General features: G+C 37.8%; 1 protein-coding gene across 1 annotated transcript in view; it reads right to left on the bottom strand.

Annotated features, from left to right (window-relative positions):
- Positions 1-21,289, bottom strand: part of LOC128660439 (collagen alpha-6(VI) chain-like) — a 534,497-nt gene that overhangs the window by 288,423 nt on the left and 224,785 nt on the right. Inside the window, exon 13 of the mRNA XM_053714286.1 lies at positions 20,086-20,164. Coding sequence (XP_053570261.1) covers positions 20,086-20,164 — 79 coding nt within the window. The remainder of the gene's footprint in view (positions 1-20,085; positions 20,165-21,289) is intronic.

Genomic DNA, 21,289 nt, shown 5'->3' with positions numbered 1-21,289 from the left:
GGTATACAGCTCTGGAGGACATGGAGTGTGGCGTCTGACCCTGGAGATTAGGGGCCCTGGGGGTCTTGCTTTAGAGTCTTGCCCTGTAGGTTGGGGTCCTGGTGAATAAGGTGGCAGTATGAGGAAAGAGAATAGGAGGTGGGGCAGGTGATCAGGGGCCCATTACTAATGTTTGTCCAGATGCCCAGATTGGTCTCAGCCCACCCCTGCTCTACAGTAAAGTGAACAGCACTATCAGATGGGCTGTGATCAGACTGCAAGACTGTGACACTTTTTTTTTAAAACTGCAGCTCTAGGCAGGAAGTCTAAAAATGAGGGAACGCTGGACTGCTTTTGGGTACAGAACAGAGGAAAGAGAGGCTTTAGAACAGCTGAATCACTACCTCTCCTTACTATTTAGCACTTACATTTACTGCCTCTGTAAGACACTTCTATTAAATGTACTTTGTTCACTTGTTGTTGTTAAAGGGTATAAATATATCCTACACTACTGGGAGCTAGCTGGTGATTGGTGGCTACAGTACACACGTTTGTCTCTTGCCTCACCAGATGTTTTCATCTAGCTCCCATACTGCATTGCAGCTTTGGAACTGATTTTAACTATGTGCTTAATCCCTTTGCAGGGGTAAACACATAGTTGTATATAAGCAATAGTGCAGTAATCACATGTTCTGACATATTAGAGCATTTTATTTTTGCACTTGTATAGCCCTTTAAGGAGATTGCATATTTTTAGTCTCCTGTGAGTTTAGGTTCATAGGAAGAAATATTTGAGAATAAAAAAAATACTTGAATTAAAATCAAAAGATCACTGGGCAAGTTGTTCAAATATTATGTAATGAGAAATACAATCCAAGGAAAATAGTTGTATTTTATAGATTATTCTTTAGAAAGACAGACACACAAAATGCAGATTCTAAATACTCCCAGAACCTAAAGTATTCATCTTTGAAATCTCTGATGTCTGATAATAAAAGTAACAAATTTTGGAGAAATATCACCATATTTGTTTTTTTAATAATTAATATGACACAAAAGTTTAGAAAAAATGTTTCCAGATGTTTTGGCTTTAATGTTATTCGCACCTACATTTTTGTATATCCTTTGGGCATAAGACCTTTGAAAGATAAGGATTTGGAACACATCAGAGATATAGAAAACCCTGACATTTTCACCCCGATTGCCAAACGTTTTAAAAATGAACTTTTCTGGAGATTCCTCCCTTGTAAAAATTCAAGCAATTAATCACATTCCTCTAAGTAAATGAGGAGCTGAAAGGGAGTAGAAGATCAGTCATAAGGAGGTACAGTGGATTTTTTATTTAAATACTAGAAATGTATTAGGCATTAACATGGAAACTGATATGAATCTCTTTGTATGAAGCAATATTATATGTAATAATTAACGGAAACGGTTTGTAATAGAAAAGAATGTAGCGTTTTCAATCAGATATCCATTGTTGTAATTAGCTGCTTATGATATATTGTATACCTTTTGTAATGATTAGGGCTCACGTATCTATGTTTAATAAATGTTAAGATGTGAATAATGTTAATAAGCACATGTGTTTTTAATTAGATGTATTTCTTTAGATACTGTGGTTGGGAATTGAGTGCTAGCTGCATATTCCCTGTTTCCCTATCCCTTTGGATATGGGTTTAATTTGGTTTTAGCTGCACTTTTGGAATAACATATACCTTTTACTATACTAAGTAATCAGCTTTTGTATTGGACCTAAATAAAACTGTACACTGTTGTAGTTGGCTTTAGATCAATTGAGTCACTGCGTCTCCTAACTAATTAGTGTTTACTGCCCCTTTAAGACATTTCTATTTTAAATGTACTTTTTTCACTTGGTATTATTAGTTGTTAAAGAATATAAATATATCCTACACTACTGGGAGCTAGCTGGTGATTGGTGGCTACAGTACACACGTTTGTCTCTTGCTTCACCAGATGTTTTCAGCTAGCTCTCATAGTGCATTGCAGCTTTGGAGCTGATTTTAACTATGTGCTTAATTCCTTTGCAGGGGTAAACACATAGTTATATATAAGCAATAGCGCAGTAATAAAATGTTGTGACATATTAGAGCATTTTATTTTTGAACTTGTATAGCCCTTTAAAGAGGTTGCCTATTTTTAGTTTCCTGTGAGTTTATGTTCATAGGATACAATAATATATATTTGAGAATAAAAAAATACTTGGATTAAAATCAAAAGATTACTGGTTAGTACTGGGCAAGTTATTCAAATATTATGTAATGAGATATACAATCCAAGGAAAATAGTTGTATTTTATAGATTATTCTTTAGAAAGACAGACACACAAAATGCAGATTCTAAATACTCGCCAGGGCCTAAAGTATTAAAGGGATACTAAACCCACTTTTTTTCTTTCATGAGTCAGATATAGCATTGCGTTTTAAGCTTATTTCTATTTTACCCCTATTATCAATTTTTCTTCATTCTCTTGCTATCTGTATTTGAAAAACCATGAATCAAAGCTTAGAGGCCTGCCCATTTTTTGTTTCATCACCCTGGGTAGCGCTTGCTGATTGGTGGCTACGTTTAGCCACCAATCAGCAAGAGCTACCCAGGTGCTCAACCAAAAACGGGCTGGCTCTTAAGCTTTACATTCCTGCTTTTCAAATAAAGATACCAAGAGAATGAAGAAAATTGATAATAGGAGTAAATTAGAAAGTTGCTTAAAATCACATGCGCTATCTAAATCATGAAAGGAAAAATATGGTTTTAGTATCCCTTTAATCTTTGAAATCTCAATCTGTTTTATAAAAACATAGTCACAGATTTTGGAGAAACATCACCATATTTGTTAATTATTTTTTTTAATAATTAATATGACTGAGATACAATAGTTTAGAAAAAAAAATTCCAGATGTTTTGGCATTATTGTTATTTGCACCTACATTTTTTTATGTCCTTTGGGTATAAGAAGTTTTTGTTATGGCTAATAGTACACAATACAGCTATGAGCCAGTTTTAAAGTGAAAGTAAATCTTAGCGTTTTCACCTCTTATCCAATAGCCGTGCGGTAAATCCGGATTGGCGCCCATGGGAAAACGTCACCTCTTAGCAAAAAAATTATTTAGCCGTGGGCTGCTGTAGCAGCTAAGAATGGTGACCAATTGAAACAAATAAAGGAGCTTTCTACATGAAGTATCTTATACTTCATAAATGAAAGACCCCTTTATTTGTTTTAATAGTCAATCCTAGCATTTGTAAAACGCTAGGATTTACTTTCACTTTAATAGCTATAGTACATGACTGAACAAATATAATTCTATGTATAAATAGTCAGATAGCTCTGCGGAATCTGTTGGTGCTCTACACATAACTGATGATAATAATAATAATAATACTGTGTTACAAAATTTAAAGGGACACTGAACCCAAATGTTTTCTTTCATGATTCAGATAGAGCATACACTTTTAAGCAACTTTCTAATTTACTTCTCTTATCAATTATTCTTCCTTCTCTTGCTATCTTTATTTGAAAAAGAAGGCATCTAAGCTAAGGAGCCAGCAAATGTTTGGTTTCAGAACCATGGACAGCACTGGTTTATTGGTGCTGTCCAATCAGCAAGGACAACCCAGGTTGTTCACCAAAAATGGGCCGGCATCTAAACTTACATTCTTGCTTTTCAAATAAACATACCAAGAGAATGAAGAAAAATTGATAATAGGAGTACAATAGAAAGTTGCTTAAAATTGCATGCTCTATCTGAATCACAAAAATAAACATTTGGGTACAGTGTCCCATTAACATTAAAATATATGGGGATTTTTGTATATAAATAATTTGATAATATTTTCTACATGATTGTGATATACCCCTTAATTATTTTTCTTGGTATCCTTAGTTGAAAATTAATATAAACATATCCTACACTTCTGGGAGATGGTGGCTACACACATTTCTTGCATTTATTTATTTAAATTAGAGAAAGAAGAAAAATGGGGGAAGTGGCAGTTAAATGACATCCGGAAATATTCTAATTTTAGGCTACACTTCCATTCTGTAAAAGTGTCAGTTTAGCTAAGGAGGAGGCTAGAATAGCTGATGTTTCTTCCTGCATATCCATGCCCCAAGATGACTTAGTAACTCCTCTAGACTATCTAACTCACCTATGGCATCCACTACTTTGCCCAAGGAACATCTATGACTACATGCCCAGAAATTACTCACAAATCTGTCCCATGTGCTACTCTTACTCCAGCTCCCTACCACTGGAGTGTTGCAGGGTAAGTAATGTTTTGCCCTTGCCAAAGAGAAGAGAAGAAGGAAAGGTGAGATTGGAAAAAGTAGGGGAAATGGGACAAGGAAAAGTGACACAAGAGAGACACAAATGGTGAAATGGGAAGAGAAAAAATGCAGAAAGAGGAGTAACTTTGTCTTCAAAGTCAAAAGAGTATTAGAAACAAAGAACATTTGGGAGAAGAAAAACAAAAATAAGGAATACCAAGGGATATGTGGGAGAGAGATGAGGGATATGGGATAAGGTATTACTTTATTCAAATATATTCAAGGCCCGTATACAGATATGGTGGAAACTGTTTATTCTAAGGCAGTTGCTTGTCACAGAGGTCACACTTTATGACTAGAGAAAAGGAGATTTACGTTTTATCATGCTCAGAGCAATCAAATTGTGGAACATATAGCCTAGGAGGTATTGAATGCCAATACCTTAGATACAATTTTAAATGGGTTAGATACATTTTTAGCCTAAATTGAGAATTCAGGAATATAATTGCTAGTGTTAAATGGGTAAGCTTTCTAATTGTATTAATGTAAGTTTGATTTTTAGCTTCTTTTTTGTAATTCAGGTTTAGATTTGTATAGGTTGAACTAGATGGAGTTTTGTCTTCTTTCAACCTCTATGTTACTAAGTAATTGAAAACTGGGAAAAAAGGAGAGAGTATAAGAAGGGTGTGAGTGAATGGGAGGAGTGAGAGAGAAATGCTTGTTTAAGACAGAAAACAGTGTTTTAGTAAATGACTGGTACAAATGAGGAACGGAACATGGGAATTATTATTTCATATGATTTAAAATTTAGCAAACAATGTAGTAATGCAGCGAGTAAGGCCAGTAGAATACTTGGATGTAATGGTAGAGGTATTTGCAGCATAGTAAGGTTCTAATGCCACTTTACAGATTATTAGTTAGGCCTCATCTTGAGTATTGTGTGCAGTTCTGGAGGCCATATCTCCAGAAGGCTATAAACAAACTGGAATCTGTGCAATGGAAGGCTACCAAAATGGTACATGGTCTAAAAAATAAAACTTACCAGGATAGGCTCAATGACCTAAATATGTATAGCTTAGAGGAGAGAAGGGAAAGAGGTGACATGATAGCAACTTTCAAGTATATTAACGGGCTTAGTAAAGATGAGGGTGTGAGTATTTTACATAAAAAGAAAAAATAAAGAACAAGGGGTAATGATCTCAAGCTGAAGGATAGTATATTCAGGAGTAATTTGCAGAAGCACTTCTTTACAGAAAGGGCGAATGATTCATGGAATAAACTCCCATAATAAATAATAAACTGCCATAATGACAAACGATGTGGGGGATTATAAGAATGCCTGGGATATGCATAAGGCTGTCCTACAAACTAGATTCATTTAAACTTTTAGAAAAAAGAATGTAGATATAAAACAATATACAGGGAGTGCAGAATTATTAGGCAAGTTGTATTTTTGAGGATTCATTTTATTATTGAACAACAACCATGTTCTCAATGAACCCAAAAAACTCATTAATATCAAAGCTGAATAGTTTTGGAAGTAGTTTTTAGTTTGTTTTTAGTTATAGCTATTTTAGGGGGATATCTGTGTGTGCAGGTGACTATTACTGTGCATAATTATTAGGCAACTTAACAAAAAACAAATATATACCCATTTCAATTATTTATTTTTACCAGTGAAACCAATATAACATCTCAACATTCACAAATATACATTTCTGACATTCAAAAACAAAACAAAAACAAATCAGTGACCAATATAGCCACCTTTCTTTGCAAGGACACTCAAAAGCCTGCTATCCATGGATTCTGTCAGTGTTTTGATCTGTTCACCATCAACATTGCGTGCAGCAGCAACCACAGCCTCCCAGACACTGTTCAGAGAGGTGTACTGTTTTCCCTCCTTGTAAATCTCACATTTGATGATGGACCACAGGTTCTCAATGGGGTTCAGATCAGGTGAACAAGGAGGCCATGTCATTAGATTTTCTTATTTTATACCCTTTCTTGCCAGCCACGCTGTGGAGTACTTGGACGCGTGTGATGGAGCATTGTCCTGCATGAAAATCATGTTTTTCTTGAAGTATGCAGACTTCTTCCTGTACCACTGCTTGAAGAAGGTGTCTTCCAGAAACTGGCAGTAGGACTGGGAGTTGAGCTTGACTCCATCCTCAACCCGAAAAGGCCCCACAAGCTCATCTTTGATGATACCAGCCCAAACCAGTACTCCACCTCCACCTTGCTGGCGTCTGAGTTGGACTGGAGCTCTCTGCCCTTTACCAATCCAGCCACAGGCCCATCCATCTGGCCCATCAAGACTCACTCTCATTTCATCAGTCCATAAAACCTTAGAAAAATCAGTCTTGAGATATTTCTTGGCCCAGTCTTGACGTTTCAGCTTGTGTGTCTTGTTCAGTGGTGGTCGTCTTTCAGCCTTTCTTACCTTGGCCATGTCTCTGAGTATTGCACACCTTGTGCTTTTGGGCACTCCAGTGATGTTGCAGCTCTGAAATATGGCCAAACTGGTGGCAAGTGGCATCTTGGCAGCTGCACGCTTGACTTTTCTCAGTTCATGGGCAGTTATTTTGCGCCTTGGTTTTTCCACACGCTTCTTGCGACCCTGTTGACTATTTTGAATGAAACGCTTGATTGTTCGATGATCACGCTTCAGAAGCTTTGCAATTTTAAGAGTGCTGCATCCCTCTGCAAGATATCTCACTATTTTTGACTTTTCTGAGCCTGTCAAGTCCTTCCTTTGACCCATTTTGCCAAAGGAAAGGAAGTTGCCTAATAATTATGCACACCTGATATAGGGTGTTGTTGTCATCAGACCACACCCCTTCTCATTACAGAGATGCACATCACCTAATATGCTTAATTGGTAGTAGGCTTTCGAGCCTATACAGCTTGGAGTAAGACAACATGCATAAAGAAGATGATGTGGTCAAAATACTAATTTGCTTAATAATTCTGCACTCCCTGTATATTTATATATATATATATATATATATATATATATATATATATATATATATATATATATATATATAGATTTACGTTCAACCCCAAGGAAGAAAACGCTTCACTCTCCGGTCTTTTCGTCAATATTTATTTATTATTCACAAGAGTTGTATTACAGCATTCCCAAACGTTTCGACACCTATTGGTGTCTTTTTCAATGGGTATTTGCCAAAATTCTTTTGTCCCAAAAGGCTCCTAACAAACTATTCCTAACCGCTTACCTATAAACCCCCGTATGTGCTCACGTCACTTCCGGTGCCATGGAGGTCGCTCCCCCTTGCGCGTGTCACTGCTCCTTCTCTGCCGCGTGGCTAATTAACATAGCTCCACCTGCGTGTTGACATATATCAACACGTAGTACACCCAAATATGCGCATGTCAGGGGCCAGCAACTCCGATAGCATCGGACTGACGAATAAACGTGTATTACAAAAAAACTTATCTATCCCGTCTATTTGTTAAAAAAGTGCTGTAAAAGCACAAGATAAGACCCTTAATATTTCCTATTTACACAGTGAACCTAATACCCAGTTTATTTTGTCAACTATATATCCATTAACTTCATCTCAAGCTTGTTTGTACTTACATAATGACTATTCTATAGTTGATTGTAAAAAATGGTATGACAGTGGAATTACTTGGTTGGTGGGAAACTTATCATAATAACATTCATCCCTAATGGAATAAGGTAGAAAAAACTTTTTGGTCCGCAACAGTACACTGTATCATGGAGCTTCTTTGATTTACAAATGTCCTTATTCCATCCACTCTATACAAATGGGTAATACAGTCCCTTATAATAGAAATGACCTGGATCAAACAATCCTAGACTTCCCATTAAAGGAAAACATTAAAATCCAGTTGTACATTTAGTCCTTTTGGTGCTACTGTATCCAATCGGTAGATCCAGGAGGTTTCCACCTGGAGGAGTTTGGTATTTCTATCTCCCCCTCTTCGTAAGGGCGGCACATGATCTATGAGTATGGTCCTTAGACTTGCAGCTGTGTGTCCTGCCTGGAGAAAATGTCGAGCCACAGGTTGATCAGACTCACGTTTCTCAATCGCTTGCCTGATCGCATGGCGATGATTCGCCATCCTCTCACGAAAGGTGGTCGATGTTTTCCCCACATACATCAGGGAACACGGACACATCAGTACATAGATCACGTAGGTACTAAGGCATGACAGCCTATGCAGAATCTTGTACTTCCTCCCAGTGTGTGGATGATGGAAGTGCATACCAGTCAGCATGCTATTACACGTAGTGCAGTCACCACATCTGTAGCATCCAAGTTTCCTTTTTGTATCCAACCATGTCCCCTTTTCGTAACACTTAACCGGGTCGTTGTGGACCAAAATATCCTTTAAATTGGGTGCTCTTTTGTATACCATCCGTGGTGCTTTTGTACGTGTAAAAGGTAAGGTCTTGTCAGAACTCACGATTTCCCAATTCTTCTTTACCGACTCTGATAGAGTCTTAGATATGGGGTTGAACGTTGTTATAAAATTGATGTTGTCACTCACATCTTCCACATTCTTCTTCACACCCTGAGGCAGAAGTAGTGACTTTTGATCTTGTTGCACCAATTCAGTGTGTACCTTTTTGATCAATTTTCGTCCATAGCCTCGTTGTTCCAATTTATTGACTATTTCTTCCTCTTGGATTCTCCTTGTCTCCGGTAGTGTATTATTGCGGACCACTCGCGTAAGCTGAGAGGAGACAACACCTCTTTTTTGATGTCCCGGATGGTAACTTGTGGACAGCAACAAGGAGTTTTTGTCAGTGGGCTTTGAGTATAATGAGGTTGAAAATTTATAACCCTCATCATCATTGTAAATTGTAATATTTAAATCCAAAAATGGTATACTTCTACAATCACAGGAGTACTTAAAACGAATGGTAGAGTCAATGTTATTCAGAGTATCAACCCATTTCTTCAGTGATTCCTCTGACCCTCGCCACACTAGAAATACATCATCAATGTATCTTACATATAGCTTGATGCAGTCTATCTCAAGAATTTGCATTATATTGGTCTCATACCAAGCCATATATAGATTGGCATATGCGGGAGCCATGTTTGAACCCATTGCAGTCCCTGATACTTGTAAAAAATAATCTTTCTCAAATTTGAAGAAATTCTTCTCCAAACAAAAGTTAAGAAGTTCTAATAGGAACTCAATGGGTGGTCCCGCATATGCCAATGAACTGCTCAATATTGATCTAACAGCCTGTATCCCGCCACCATGAGGGATGGCGGTATACAGGCTGTCAACGTCCATAGTGACTAATAAGTCACCTGGACTTAAGGATTGCCAATTCAGTAACTTCCTGATAAGGGATGGAGAATCTAGTATAAAAGAGTAAGTTTCTTTAACAACTGGTTGCAAGTGATGGTCTATAAAAATGGCCACATTTGAGCACAAAGAATCCCGGGCAGACACAATAGGTCTGCCAGGGGGCTTTGTCAGTGTCTTATGCACTTTCGGCAACAAGTATAGTACCGGTGTTACTGGGTATGATGTAGTCATAAATTCAAACTCATTTTCTTTAATCATGTCTGATTCAAACCCACACTTCAAAATATAGTCCAATTCCTTCTTAAAACCATTTGTTGGATTTCCCCTTAGTTTACAATACACCCTACTGTCAGTCAATTGTCTATATGCCTCCTCTCTGTAATCAGAGTAGTTTTGTACAACAATTGATCCCCCCTTGTCCGCAGCATTTATGATGATCGTGTGATCATCCTTTAGATTTTTAAGAGCCATTCTTTCACCTTTCGTAAGGTTAGGAAATATTTTTTCCACTTTGGCTTGCTCACATGTGTCGCTGATCATGCGTGAGAAACTGCGGATAGAGGGATTGTTGTTAACTGGGTCAAATTTACTCTTGGTTTTGAAATTGCTGAACGGGGGCTGTTCCTTGTTTTTAAAAAAATCTTTAATTTTAAGTTGTCTCTGTAGCTTATATGTATCAACACACATCTGAAACTTATCCAGGGTGGGCGTAGGAACAAAGGACAAACCCCTATTCAGCAATTTTCTCTCATCCAGGCTAAGGGGTCTATCACTCAAATTGTAGATAATATCTACCTCTTTTTTATCACTTTTTTCTTTGTATCCTCCCCTCCTTGTGTGGGGTCTCGATTGCTTTGTTTTCCTGGGAGCGGAGGTTTTTTGGCAGACCTGGTACTTATCCCGCCTAAAGGGTGTCCAGTATTCTCACCAGTATTAACTGTCTCAGTGTCCCCTTCTGATATTTCACCCCCACTGCTATCCACAGTGTCTGCAATATTTTTATTATTAAAGCGTCTCCTACGTGTGTAATGGGGTCTATCTTCCTTCCCATAAAGCCATCTGTAGACTCTCCGCTCTCTGTAATCAGTTTCTACAGTGGCTAGTTTGCTATTTTTAAATGTCAACAAATCATTCCGATATTTATTTACCTGGCCCTGTAGTTTCTTAACCCAATCTTCTCCTGTATCATCAAGTAAAACCTGAAAGCTCATCTGTTTGGTGTCATTTATCTCCACTCTAATTAGCTGCAGTAATCTATTGGACTCTTCAATTACTAATAGAATTAAATCATATGAGCACTTATTAAGTATCGAACACCATTTTTTACAGAAGTCTGGGTTTGACCTACCAATTGTAGGTACATTTTTAATACGAAAACCACGTGGTATGTTTCTATTACGGTGATAGTTTGACAAATATACAGTGTGTAGGTAGTGATCTACCTCTCTTTTCTGTAAGTTAAGTAGCTTATGATAGACATCAAGTGGTGTTTCCCCTCTCAGCTCACGCAAGTCTGTATTCACCAGGATGCGTGCTGCATCTGCTTCAGTGAAAATCAGGGATTCTCTGTTACTATTATCATCCCCTGTATTTGGGTAATCATCGGCTGTAGCCCCCAGGGTCTCCATGGGATATATCCCAGGGTTATGGTCTCCTCCTATGTACTGATGTGTCCGTGGTCCTTGATGTATGTGGGGAAAACATCGACCACCTTTCGTGAGAGGATGGCGAATCATCGCCATGCGATCAGGCAAGCGATTGAGAAACGTGAGTCTGATCAACCTGTGGCTCGACATTTTCTCCAGGCAGGACACACAGCTGCAAGTCTAAGGACCATACTCATAGATCATGTGCCGCCCTTACGAAGAGGGGGAGATAGAAATACCAAACTCCTCCAGGTGGAAACCTCCTGGATCTACCGATTGGATACAGTAGCACCAAAAGGACTAAATGTACAACTGGATTTTAATGTTTTCCTTTAATGGGAAGTCTAGGATTGTTTGATCCAGGTCATTTCTATTATAAGGGACTGTATTACCCATTTGTATAGAGTGGATGGAATAAGGACATTTGTAAATCAAAGAAGCTCCATGATACAGTGTACTGTTGCGGACCAAAAAGTTTTTTCTACCTTATTCCATTAGGGATGAATGTTATTATGATAAGTTTCCCACCAACCAAGTAATTCCACTGTCATACCATTTTTTACAATCAACTATAGAATAGTCATTATGTAAGTACAAACAAGCTTGAGATGAAGTTAATGGATATATAGTTGACAAAATAAACTGGGTATTAGGTTCACTGTGTAAATAGGAAATATTAAGGGTCTTATCTTGTGCTTTTACAGCACTTTTTTAACAAATAGACGGGATAGATAAGTTTTTTTGTAATACACGTTTATTCGCCAGTCCGATGCTATCGGAGTTGCTGGCCCCTGACATGCGCATATTTGGGTGTACTACGTGTTGATATATGTCAACACGCAGGTGGAGCTATGTTAATTAGCCACGCGGCAGAGAAGGAGCAGTGACACGCGCAAGGGGGAGCGGCCTCCATGGCACCGGAAGTGACGTGAGCACATACGGGGGTTTATAGGTAAGCGGTTAGGAATAGTTTGTTAGGAGCCTTTTGGGACAAAATAATTTTGGCAAATACCCATTGAAAAAGACACCAATAGGTGTCGAAACGTTTGGGAATGCTGTAATACAACTCTTGTGAATAAACGGAGAGTGAAGCGTTTTCTTCCTTGGGGTTGAACGTAAATCTACATTTTTCCACGCAGCACCCCGGCAGATGATCCTTGGAACAGTGAGTGCACTATAACTGTTATTGCTCAAGATATTATCTAAGTTGCACCCTGCATATATCGTTGCATACAATACTTGAAAATAATATATTGTGGCGACTACTCTAACTATACAACTGTGAGTACCTATTTTTGACCTTGCTAAGTGCTTTTTTGTCACGTGCAGTTTCTGTATCTGAAAAATACTGCTTGTGATTTGTTTTTAAACACATATGGTGTGGAAAGAGACAGTACCTTAATATACTGAACTACCGGTGGCCTAGTGACTATTTACTGGACTTTGGAGGAGACCATAACCCTGGGATATATCCCATGGAGACCCTGGGGGCTACAGCCGATGATTACCCAAATACAGGGGATGATAATAGTAACAGAGAATCCCTGATTTTCACTGAAGCAGATGCAGCACGCATCCTGGTGAATACAGACTTGCGTGAGCTGAGAGGGGAAACACCACTTGATGTCTATCATAAGCTACTTAACTTACAGAAAAGAGAGGTAGATCACTACCTACACACTGTATATTTGTCAAACTATCACCGTAATAGAAACATACCACGTGGTTTTCGTATAAAAAATGTACCTACAATTGGTAGGTCAAACCCAGACTTCTGTAAAAAATGGTGTTCAATACTTAATAAGTGCTCATATGATTTAATTCTATTAGTAATTGAAGAGTCCAATAGATTACTGCAGCTAATTAGAGTGGAGATAAATGACACCAAACAGATGAGCTTTCAGGTTTTACTTGATGATACAGGAGAAGATTGGGTTAAGAAACTACAGGGCCAGGTAAATAAATATCGGAATGATTTGTTGACATTTAAAAATAGCAAACTAGCCACTGTAGAAACTGATTACAGAGAGCGGAGAGTCTACAGATGGCTTTATGGGAAGGAAGATAGACCCCATTACACACGTAGGAGACGCTTTAATAATAAAAATATTGCAGACACTGTGGATAGCAGTGGGGGTGAAACATCAGAAGGGGACACTGAGACAGTTAATACTGGTGAGAATACTGGACACCCTTTAGGCGGGATAAGTACCAGGTCTGCCAAAAAACCTCCGCTCCCAGGAAAACAAAGCAATCGAGACCCCACACAAGGAGGGGAGGATACAAAGAAAAAAGTGATAAAAAAGAGGTAGATATTATCTACAATTTGAGTGATAGACCCCTTAGCCTGGATGAGAGAAAATTGCTGAATAGGGGTTTGTCCTTTGTTCCTACGCCCACCCTGGATAAGTTTCAGATGTGTGTTGATACATATAAGCTACAGAGACAACTTAAAATTAAAGATTTTTTTAAAAACAAGGAACAGCCCCCGTTCAGCAATTTCAAAACCAAGAGTAAATTTGACCCAGTTAACAACAATCCCTCTATCCGCAGTTTCTCACGCATGATCAGTGACACGTGTGAGCAAGCCAAAGTGGAAAAAATATTTCCTAACCTTACGAAAGGTGAAAGAATGGCTCTTAAAAATCTAAAGGATGATCACACGATCATCATAAATGCTGCGGACAAGGGGGGATCAATTGTTGTACAAAACTACTCTGATTACAGAGAGGAGGCATATAGACAATTGACTGACAGTAGGGTGTATTGTAAACTAAGGGGAAATCCAACAAATGGTTTTAAGAAGGAACTGGACTATATTTTGAAGTGTGGGTTTGAATCAGACATGATTAAAGAAAATGAGTTTGAATTTATGACTACATCATACCCAGTAACACCGGTACTATACTTGTTGCCGAAAGTGCATAAGACACTGACAAAGCCCCCTGGCAGACCTATTGTGTCTGCCCGGGATTCTTTGTGCTCAAATGTGGCCATTTTTATAGACCATCACTTGCAACCAGTTGTTAAAGAAACTTACTCTTTTATACTAGATTCTCCATCCCTTATCAGGAAGTTACTGAATTGGCAATCCTTAAGTCCAGGTGACTTATTAGTCACTATGGACGTTGACAGCCTGTATACCGCCATCCCTCATGGTGGCGGGATACAGGCTGTTAGATCAATATTGAGCAGTTCATTGGCATATGCGGGACCACCCATTGAGTTCCTATTAGAACTTCTTAACTTTTGTTTGGAGAAGAATTTCTTCAAATTTGAGAAAGATTATTTTTTACAAGTATCAGGGACTGCAATGGGTTCAAACATGGCTCCCGCATATGCCAATCTATATATGGCTTGGTATGAGACCAATATAATGCAAATTCTTGAGATAGACTGCATCAAGCTATATGTAAGATACATTGATGATGTATTTCTAGTGTGGCGAGGGTCAGAGGAATCACTGAAGAAATGGGTTGATACTCTGAATAACATTGACTCTACCATTCGTTTTAAGTACTCCTGTGATTGTAGAAGTATACCATTTTTGGATTTAAATATTACAATTTACAATGATGATGAGGGTTATAAATTTTCAACCTCATTATACTCAAAGCCCACTGACAAAAACTCCTTGTTGCTGTCCACAAGTTACCATCCGGGACATCAAAAAAGAGGTGTTGTCTCCTCTCAGCTTACGCGAGTGGTCCGCAATAATACACTACCGGAGACAAGGAGAATCCAAGAGGAAGAAATGGTCAATAAATTGGAACAACGAGGCTATGGACGAAAATTGATCAAAAAGGTACACACTGAATTGGTGCAACAAGATCAAAAGTCACTACTTCTGCCTCAGGGTGTGAAGAAGAATGTGGAAGATGTGAGTGACAACATCAATTTTATAACAACGTTCAACCCCATATCTAAGACTCTATCAGAGTCGGTAAAGAAGAATTGGGAAATCGTGAGTTCTGACAAGACCTTACCTTTTACACGTACAAAAGCACCACGGATGGTATACAAAAGAGCACCCAATTTAAAGGATATTTTGGTCCACAACGACCCGGTTAAGTGTTACGAAAAGGGGACATGGTTGGATACAAAAAGGAAACTGGGATGCTACAGATGTGGTGACTGCACTACGTGTAATAGCATGCTGACTGGTATGCACTTCCATCATCCACACACTGGGAGGAAGTACAAGATTCTGCATAGGCTGTCATGCCTTAGTACCTACGTGATCTATGTACTGATGTGTCCGTGTTCCCTGATGTATGTGGGGAAAACATCGACCACCTTTCGTGAGAGGATGGCGAATCATCGCCATGCGATCAGGCAAGCGATTGAGAAACGTGAGTCTGATCAACCTGTGGCTCGACATTTTCTCCAGGCAGGACACACAGCTGCAAGTCTAAGGACCATACTCATAGATCATGTGCCGCCCTTACGAAGAGGGGGAGATAGAAATACCAAACTCCTCCAGGTGGAAACCTCCTGGATCTACCGATTGGATACAGTAGCACCAAAAGGACTAAATGTACAACTGGATTTTAATGTTTTCCTTTAATGGGAAGTCTAGGATTGTTTGATCCAGGTCATTTCTATTATAAGGGACTGTATTACCCATTTGTATAGAGTGGATAGAATAAGGACATTTGTAAATCAAAGAAGCTCCATGATACAGTGTACTGTTGCGGACCAAAAAGTTTTTTCTACCTTATTCCATTAGGGATGAATGTTATTATGATAAGTTTCCCACCAACCAAGTAATTCCACTGTCATACCATTTTTTACAATCAACTATAGAATAGTCATTATGTAAGTACAAACAAGCTTGAGATGAAGTTAATGGATATATAGTTGACAAAATAAACTGGGTATTAGGTTCACTGTGTAAATAGGAAATATTAAGTTTCTTATCTTGTGCTTTTACAGCACTTTTTTAACAAATAGACGGGATAGATAAGTTTTTTTGTAATACACGTTTATTCGTCAGTCCGATGCTATCGGAGTTGCTGGCCCCTGACATGCGCATATTTGGGTGTACTACGTGTTGATATATGTCAACACGCAGGTGGAGCTATGTTAATTAGCCACGCGGCAGAGAAGGAGCAGTGACACGCGCAAGGGGGAGCGGCCTCCATGGCACCGGAAGTGACGTGAGCACATACGGGGGTTTATAGGTAAGCGGTTAGGAATAGTTTGTTAGGAGCCTTTTGGGACAAAAGAATTTTGGCAAATACCCATTGAAAAAGACACCAATAGGTGTCGAAACGTTTGGGAATGCTGTAATACAACTCTTGTGAATAATAAATAAATATTGACGAAAAGACCGGAGAGTGAAGCGTTTTCTTCCTTGGGGTTGAACGTAAATCTACATTTTTCCACGCAGCACCCCGGCAGATGATCCTTGGAACAGTGAGTGCACTATAACTGTTATTGCTCTATATATATATATATATATATACACAAAAACTACCGTGCCCCTAAAAGGCTAAAGGCTAAATGGCAATAAACAATATACAAATGTGTAGTGTCAAAAAGTGGCTAAATACAAGTCAATGCCAAACTGACAAAAATCACTATGTTTAAAAGGATTTAATAATATGACCATAAAGATGTGAAATGAGACACAGTATGTATAAAAAACACAAGTTGTTACTTTAGAAAGTAATATGATACAAAAGACAGTCTGTGTCTCAAAGGCTTTGTGGAAACCGGAGCTGTTCTCCAAGATGGCGTCCTGGCAATGGAAAATATGTAAAGGACAAGGAAATATTTCTGGTTTTGTATCATATATATTTTATTGTTACTTTTTATATATTCTGTTTTTTTGTGCTATCTAAAGTAACAACTTGTGCTTTTTATACATACTGTGGGGCCTATTTATCATTGCGTCAATCTCGAAGCATTTGCTGGAGTCAATACACTCGCCAGACATTGCTGCCGCGAATCTACATACGACGTCCTTATTTATTAAAAAGTCTGTCAAAAATATGCGAGTCAAGTACGGAGCGATGAGCATCGGACTCTTGATAAATAAGAGAGTCATCGATGTTGCGGATATAGGAGCCCATTTATCAAGCTCCGTATGGAGCTTGAAAGGCCGTGTTTCTGGCGAGTCTTCAGACTCACCAGAAACACCAGTTATGAAGCAGCGGTCTAAAGACTGCTGCTCAATGACCTGTCCGCCTGCTCTGAAGAGGCAGACAGAGATTGTGTGAAATCAACCCGATCGAATATGATCGGGTTGATAGACCCCTTCTGCAGAGGGTGGCATTGAACCAGCAGTTCACAAGAGCTGCTGGTGCAATGCTGAATACGGAGAGAGCGTATTGCTCTCTGCATTCAGCGATGTCTGTCGGACATGATCCACTGATCTGATCATGTCGGACAGACATTTCATAAATAGGGCTCATTCTGTTTTTTTTTAAACTTTATTTATACCATTTCATTACTGTCCATGAACAAGCACATTTCTCTAAAACAAATCTTTTATTTTTCATCTGTTAATGTCCAAGACATAGCTACTGTATATTTATACCTGAACAATCAATAATATCTCATAGAAAGTTATTTTCTATGAATTTGTTATACAAAAATCTGATATATCATATTTTCACATAGATTAAAGCGAATGTAAATTTTGATGCTAAAGTGCCCGGTTTTTAAAAAGTTGATTAAAAACAGGGGCACTTTAATGTTAGGTCGCTACCCCTTTGAACTATCAGCTTAAGATAATATTGAATGAAACATCATTCAAATTTTAAAATCATTGTCTAAAATATTACACTGTGTGTCCTAATATCATCATCAATGTTTAATTGTAATACTAATTGCACATATACATACTTTCAAAGTATAATACACAATGTTACGAATGGCACTTACAAGTTCTGATGAGTGATCAATGACACAAGTATTGAGCAATTTGATTCGTTAGTTATAGTAGAAAATGTATATTTAAATCAGATTGCTTGATGTCATAAATCATGTGATTATGCATTTCCTAATCAAATTTGGTGCGAAGTGGAGCGTGGGACTTGTATTACATGCCTTAAACATGGTGCAAATAGATTTATTCCCCCCCCCCCCCAAAAAAAAGGAAGTTATCTTTATTATGTTATGTATTTATTTAATTTGTATCTCTATATCTACTAGTGCTCCAAATTTGGAGCAATGATATTGTTCCCTTGCTTTGTAATGAGAAACAAAGATGTAACATAATCCATAAGTAGTAATCTATTTATTTCATTTGTATCCCTCTATCTACTAGTGCACAAAATTTGGAGTAATACTTCGCACCAAATTTGGAGCAATAATATTGTCCCCTTGCTTTGAAATTAATATATTACTACTACATTACTACTTATGGATTGTTACATCTTTGTCTCTAATTACATTTTTATCCCTATATCTACTAGTGCACCAAATTTGAAGCAATATTTTGCACCAAATTTGGAGCAATACTTTGCACCAACTTTGGAGCAATAATATTGTTTGATTAAGAAAGAGTATACAATTTTAATAACGTTTATAATTTACTTTTATTATCTAATATGCTTCATTCTCTTACAGCATTGAACATAACCTTTCTGTGTTTTCAGACTCCCATTGATTTCTATGGCATTCGCGGCCTCAAGGGTGGCGGTTTGAATGATAGGTACGCTGCGTTGGAATTGACACAATGTCTTTGTTGAATGTTTGTTAAATTGGCAAGAGGGTCAAATGGAATCGAATGTGACAGAGGATGATCAGTATTCGGGAGCGTATATTACGTCACACACTTCAACATTTGACGATCTTGGCGCTTTGTTAAATACGGCAAATCAAATTTCGTGTCATATTTGAAGTGGACTTCCAGCGCATTATCAATTGAAGCTTTGATAAATCGGCCCCTCTGTCTCATTTCACATCTATATGGTCATATTATTAAATCCTTTTAAACATAGTGATTTTTGTCAGTTCGGCATTACCTTGTATTTAGCCGCTTTTTGACACTACACATTTATATGTTGTTTATTGCCACTTAGCCTTTAGCCTTTTAGGGGCGCTGTAGTTTTTGTGTGTATATATATATATTGTTTTATATATACATTCTTTTTTTCTACTGTTTGTTAAACTCCTAAGGGAGAGTTTATAACTACTGCTTAAGGTCATAGCTCTAGTGCTTTCCATTTCTTCTTACACATTTAAACTTTTAGGAAATATCAGGCAGACTTGCTGATGCTGAGCCAGTGGGGACTATTTACCAAATGTCTGTCGGACCTGACCCGACAGTGCGGATTAGGTCCGACAGACCTCGCTGAATGCGGAGCGCAATATGCTCTCCGTATTCAGCATTGCACCAGCAGCTCACAAGAGCTTCTGGTGCAACACCGCCCCCTGCAGACTCGCGGCCGATCAGCCGCCTGCAGTGGGGTGTCAATCAACCTGATCGTACTCGATTGGGTTGAATTCCGGTGATTCCTGTCCGCCTGCTCAGAGCAGCCGGACAGGGTTATGGAGCAGCGGTCTTTGTGACCGCTGCTTCATAACTGCTGTTTCTGGTGAGCCTGCAGGCTCGCCAGAAACACGGGCCATCAAGCTCCATTCGGCGCTTGATAAATATGCCCCTATGGATCTTATCTGCCATCAAAATCTATGTTTCTATGTAAAGAGGAGGAAGAAAATAATAGATTAAAACAATTATAGCACAAAATATAATACAAAATACAGTTATTTTCATTCATTCATTTGTATTTATTTATAATATATTGGTTATATGTCTAAAAGTTTAGATTATTTAATAGAATTTTGTTTATAACATCTGTATAATATATATTTTAAAAAAAATCATAATACAAAACAAACCTTGGGTCCGGAGGGATTCAGATGTTTTTCTGAGTTGTTCTGTAATATCGTCTAGTCCATCAGTGAAAACAACAATAACCTATAAAAACATACATTTTAATGTAAGATTGCAACAAAACTATGTGCACAAAACAGCAATTAGATATACGAATACTGTTAAAATATAGTAGCCAACAATTCTGGGATTATTGAGCTACCAAGTGTGGGAGCAAATATTACACTATATATAAATATAGATGTGTGTGTGTGTGTGTTTGTGTATATGTATATAGATATACGGTGTGTGTATATATATATATATATATATATATATATACACACACAGTATATATAACAACTAATTAATTCAGTAATGACTGACTGAACAGGTCTTCCCACTTTCTAGTTTACTCTAATTTACTCTTCGTTTTTCTTGGTATCTTTATTTGGAAAAAAAAAGCAAGAATGTAAGCTTAGGAGTCAGCTCGTTTTTGGTTCAGAACCCTGAGTAGTGCTTGCTGATTGGTGGCTAAATCAAAAATAAGGATTCCAAGAGAATGAAGAAAAATTGATAATAGGAGTAAATTATTAAGTTGTTTAAAACTGCATGCTCTATCTGATTCATGAAAGAAAAAAATGGGTTTCATATCCCTTTAACCATTAATACCAATTCATGATTTCATGATGTGGACTATTACCAGTTACATATATATTTTAAGTCAAAACCAAAACGTGTTTATTAACATATGAACTGAGCATGTGCAAAAATAAAAAATAAATAAAAAGTAAGTTAAATTTGAAGATTTTGATGGTCAAAATACTGTTAGAAAATGTTGTTATAATTGGAATTGTTTTGTTAAATTGTACCATGCAAGTTAGAATGAGTGTTATCATGCAATAGATATGTTGAAAATGCGTGTGGATTACTGTACAATTTTCCAATGGACTGGGGTTCTTTGAATTTGGAAACCAGGTGAACGGCATTGGAAAGTATCTTAGGGCCACAAGACAGTCCACTGTTTTAAGTGCTGTCCAGTAAAATATATGTAATAGATGTAAAAAATGGACACTTAACTAATTAAGAACAAACACTTTATCCTAATGGGCACATAACTTGTCAACACATGCTCTGACAAGCTTTGTGCACTTTGGGGTTATGTCTTTTTCAGTTGCTCATTTTGAAGTATTTTCAATACAAATATTATCACATCTCATATCCAGGATC

The sequence above is a fragment of the Bombina bombina genome, chromosome 5 (genome assembly GCF_027579735.1).
Source record: "Bombina bombina isolate aBomBom1 chromosome 5, aBomBom1.pri, whole genome shotgun sequence".
Classification (NCBI taxonomy): domain Eukaryota; kingdom Metazoa; phylum Chordata; class Amphibia; order Anura; family Bombinatoridae; genus Bombina; species Bombina bombina.
The sequence above is the reverse complement of the archived record's forward strand: the minus strand, read 5'-3'. Positions and strand labels throughout refer to the sequence as shown.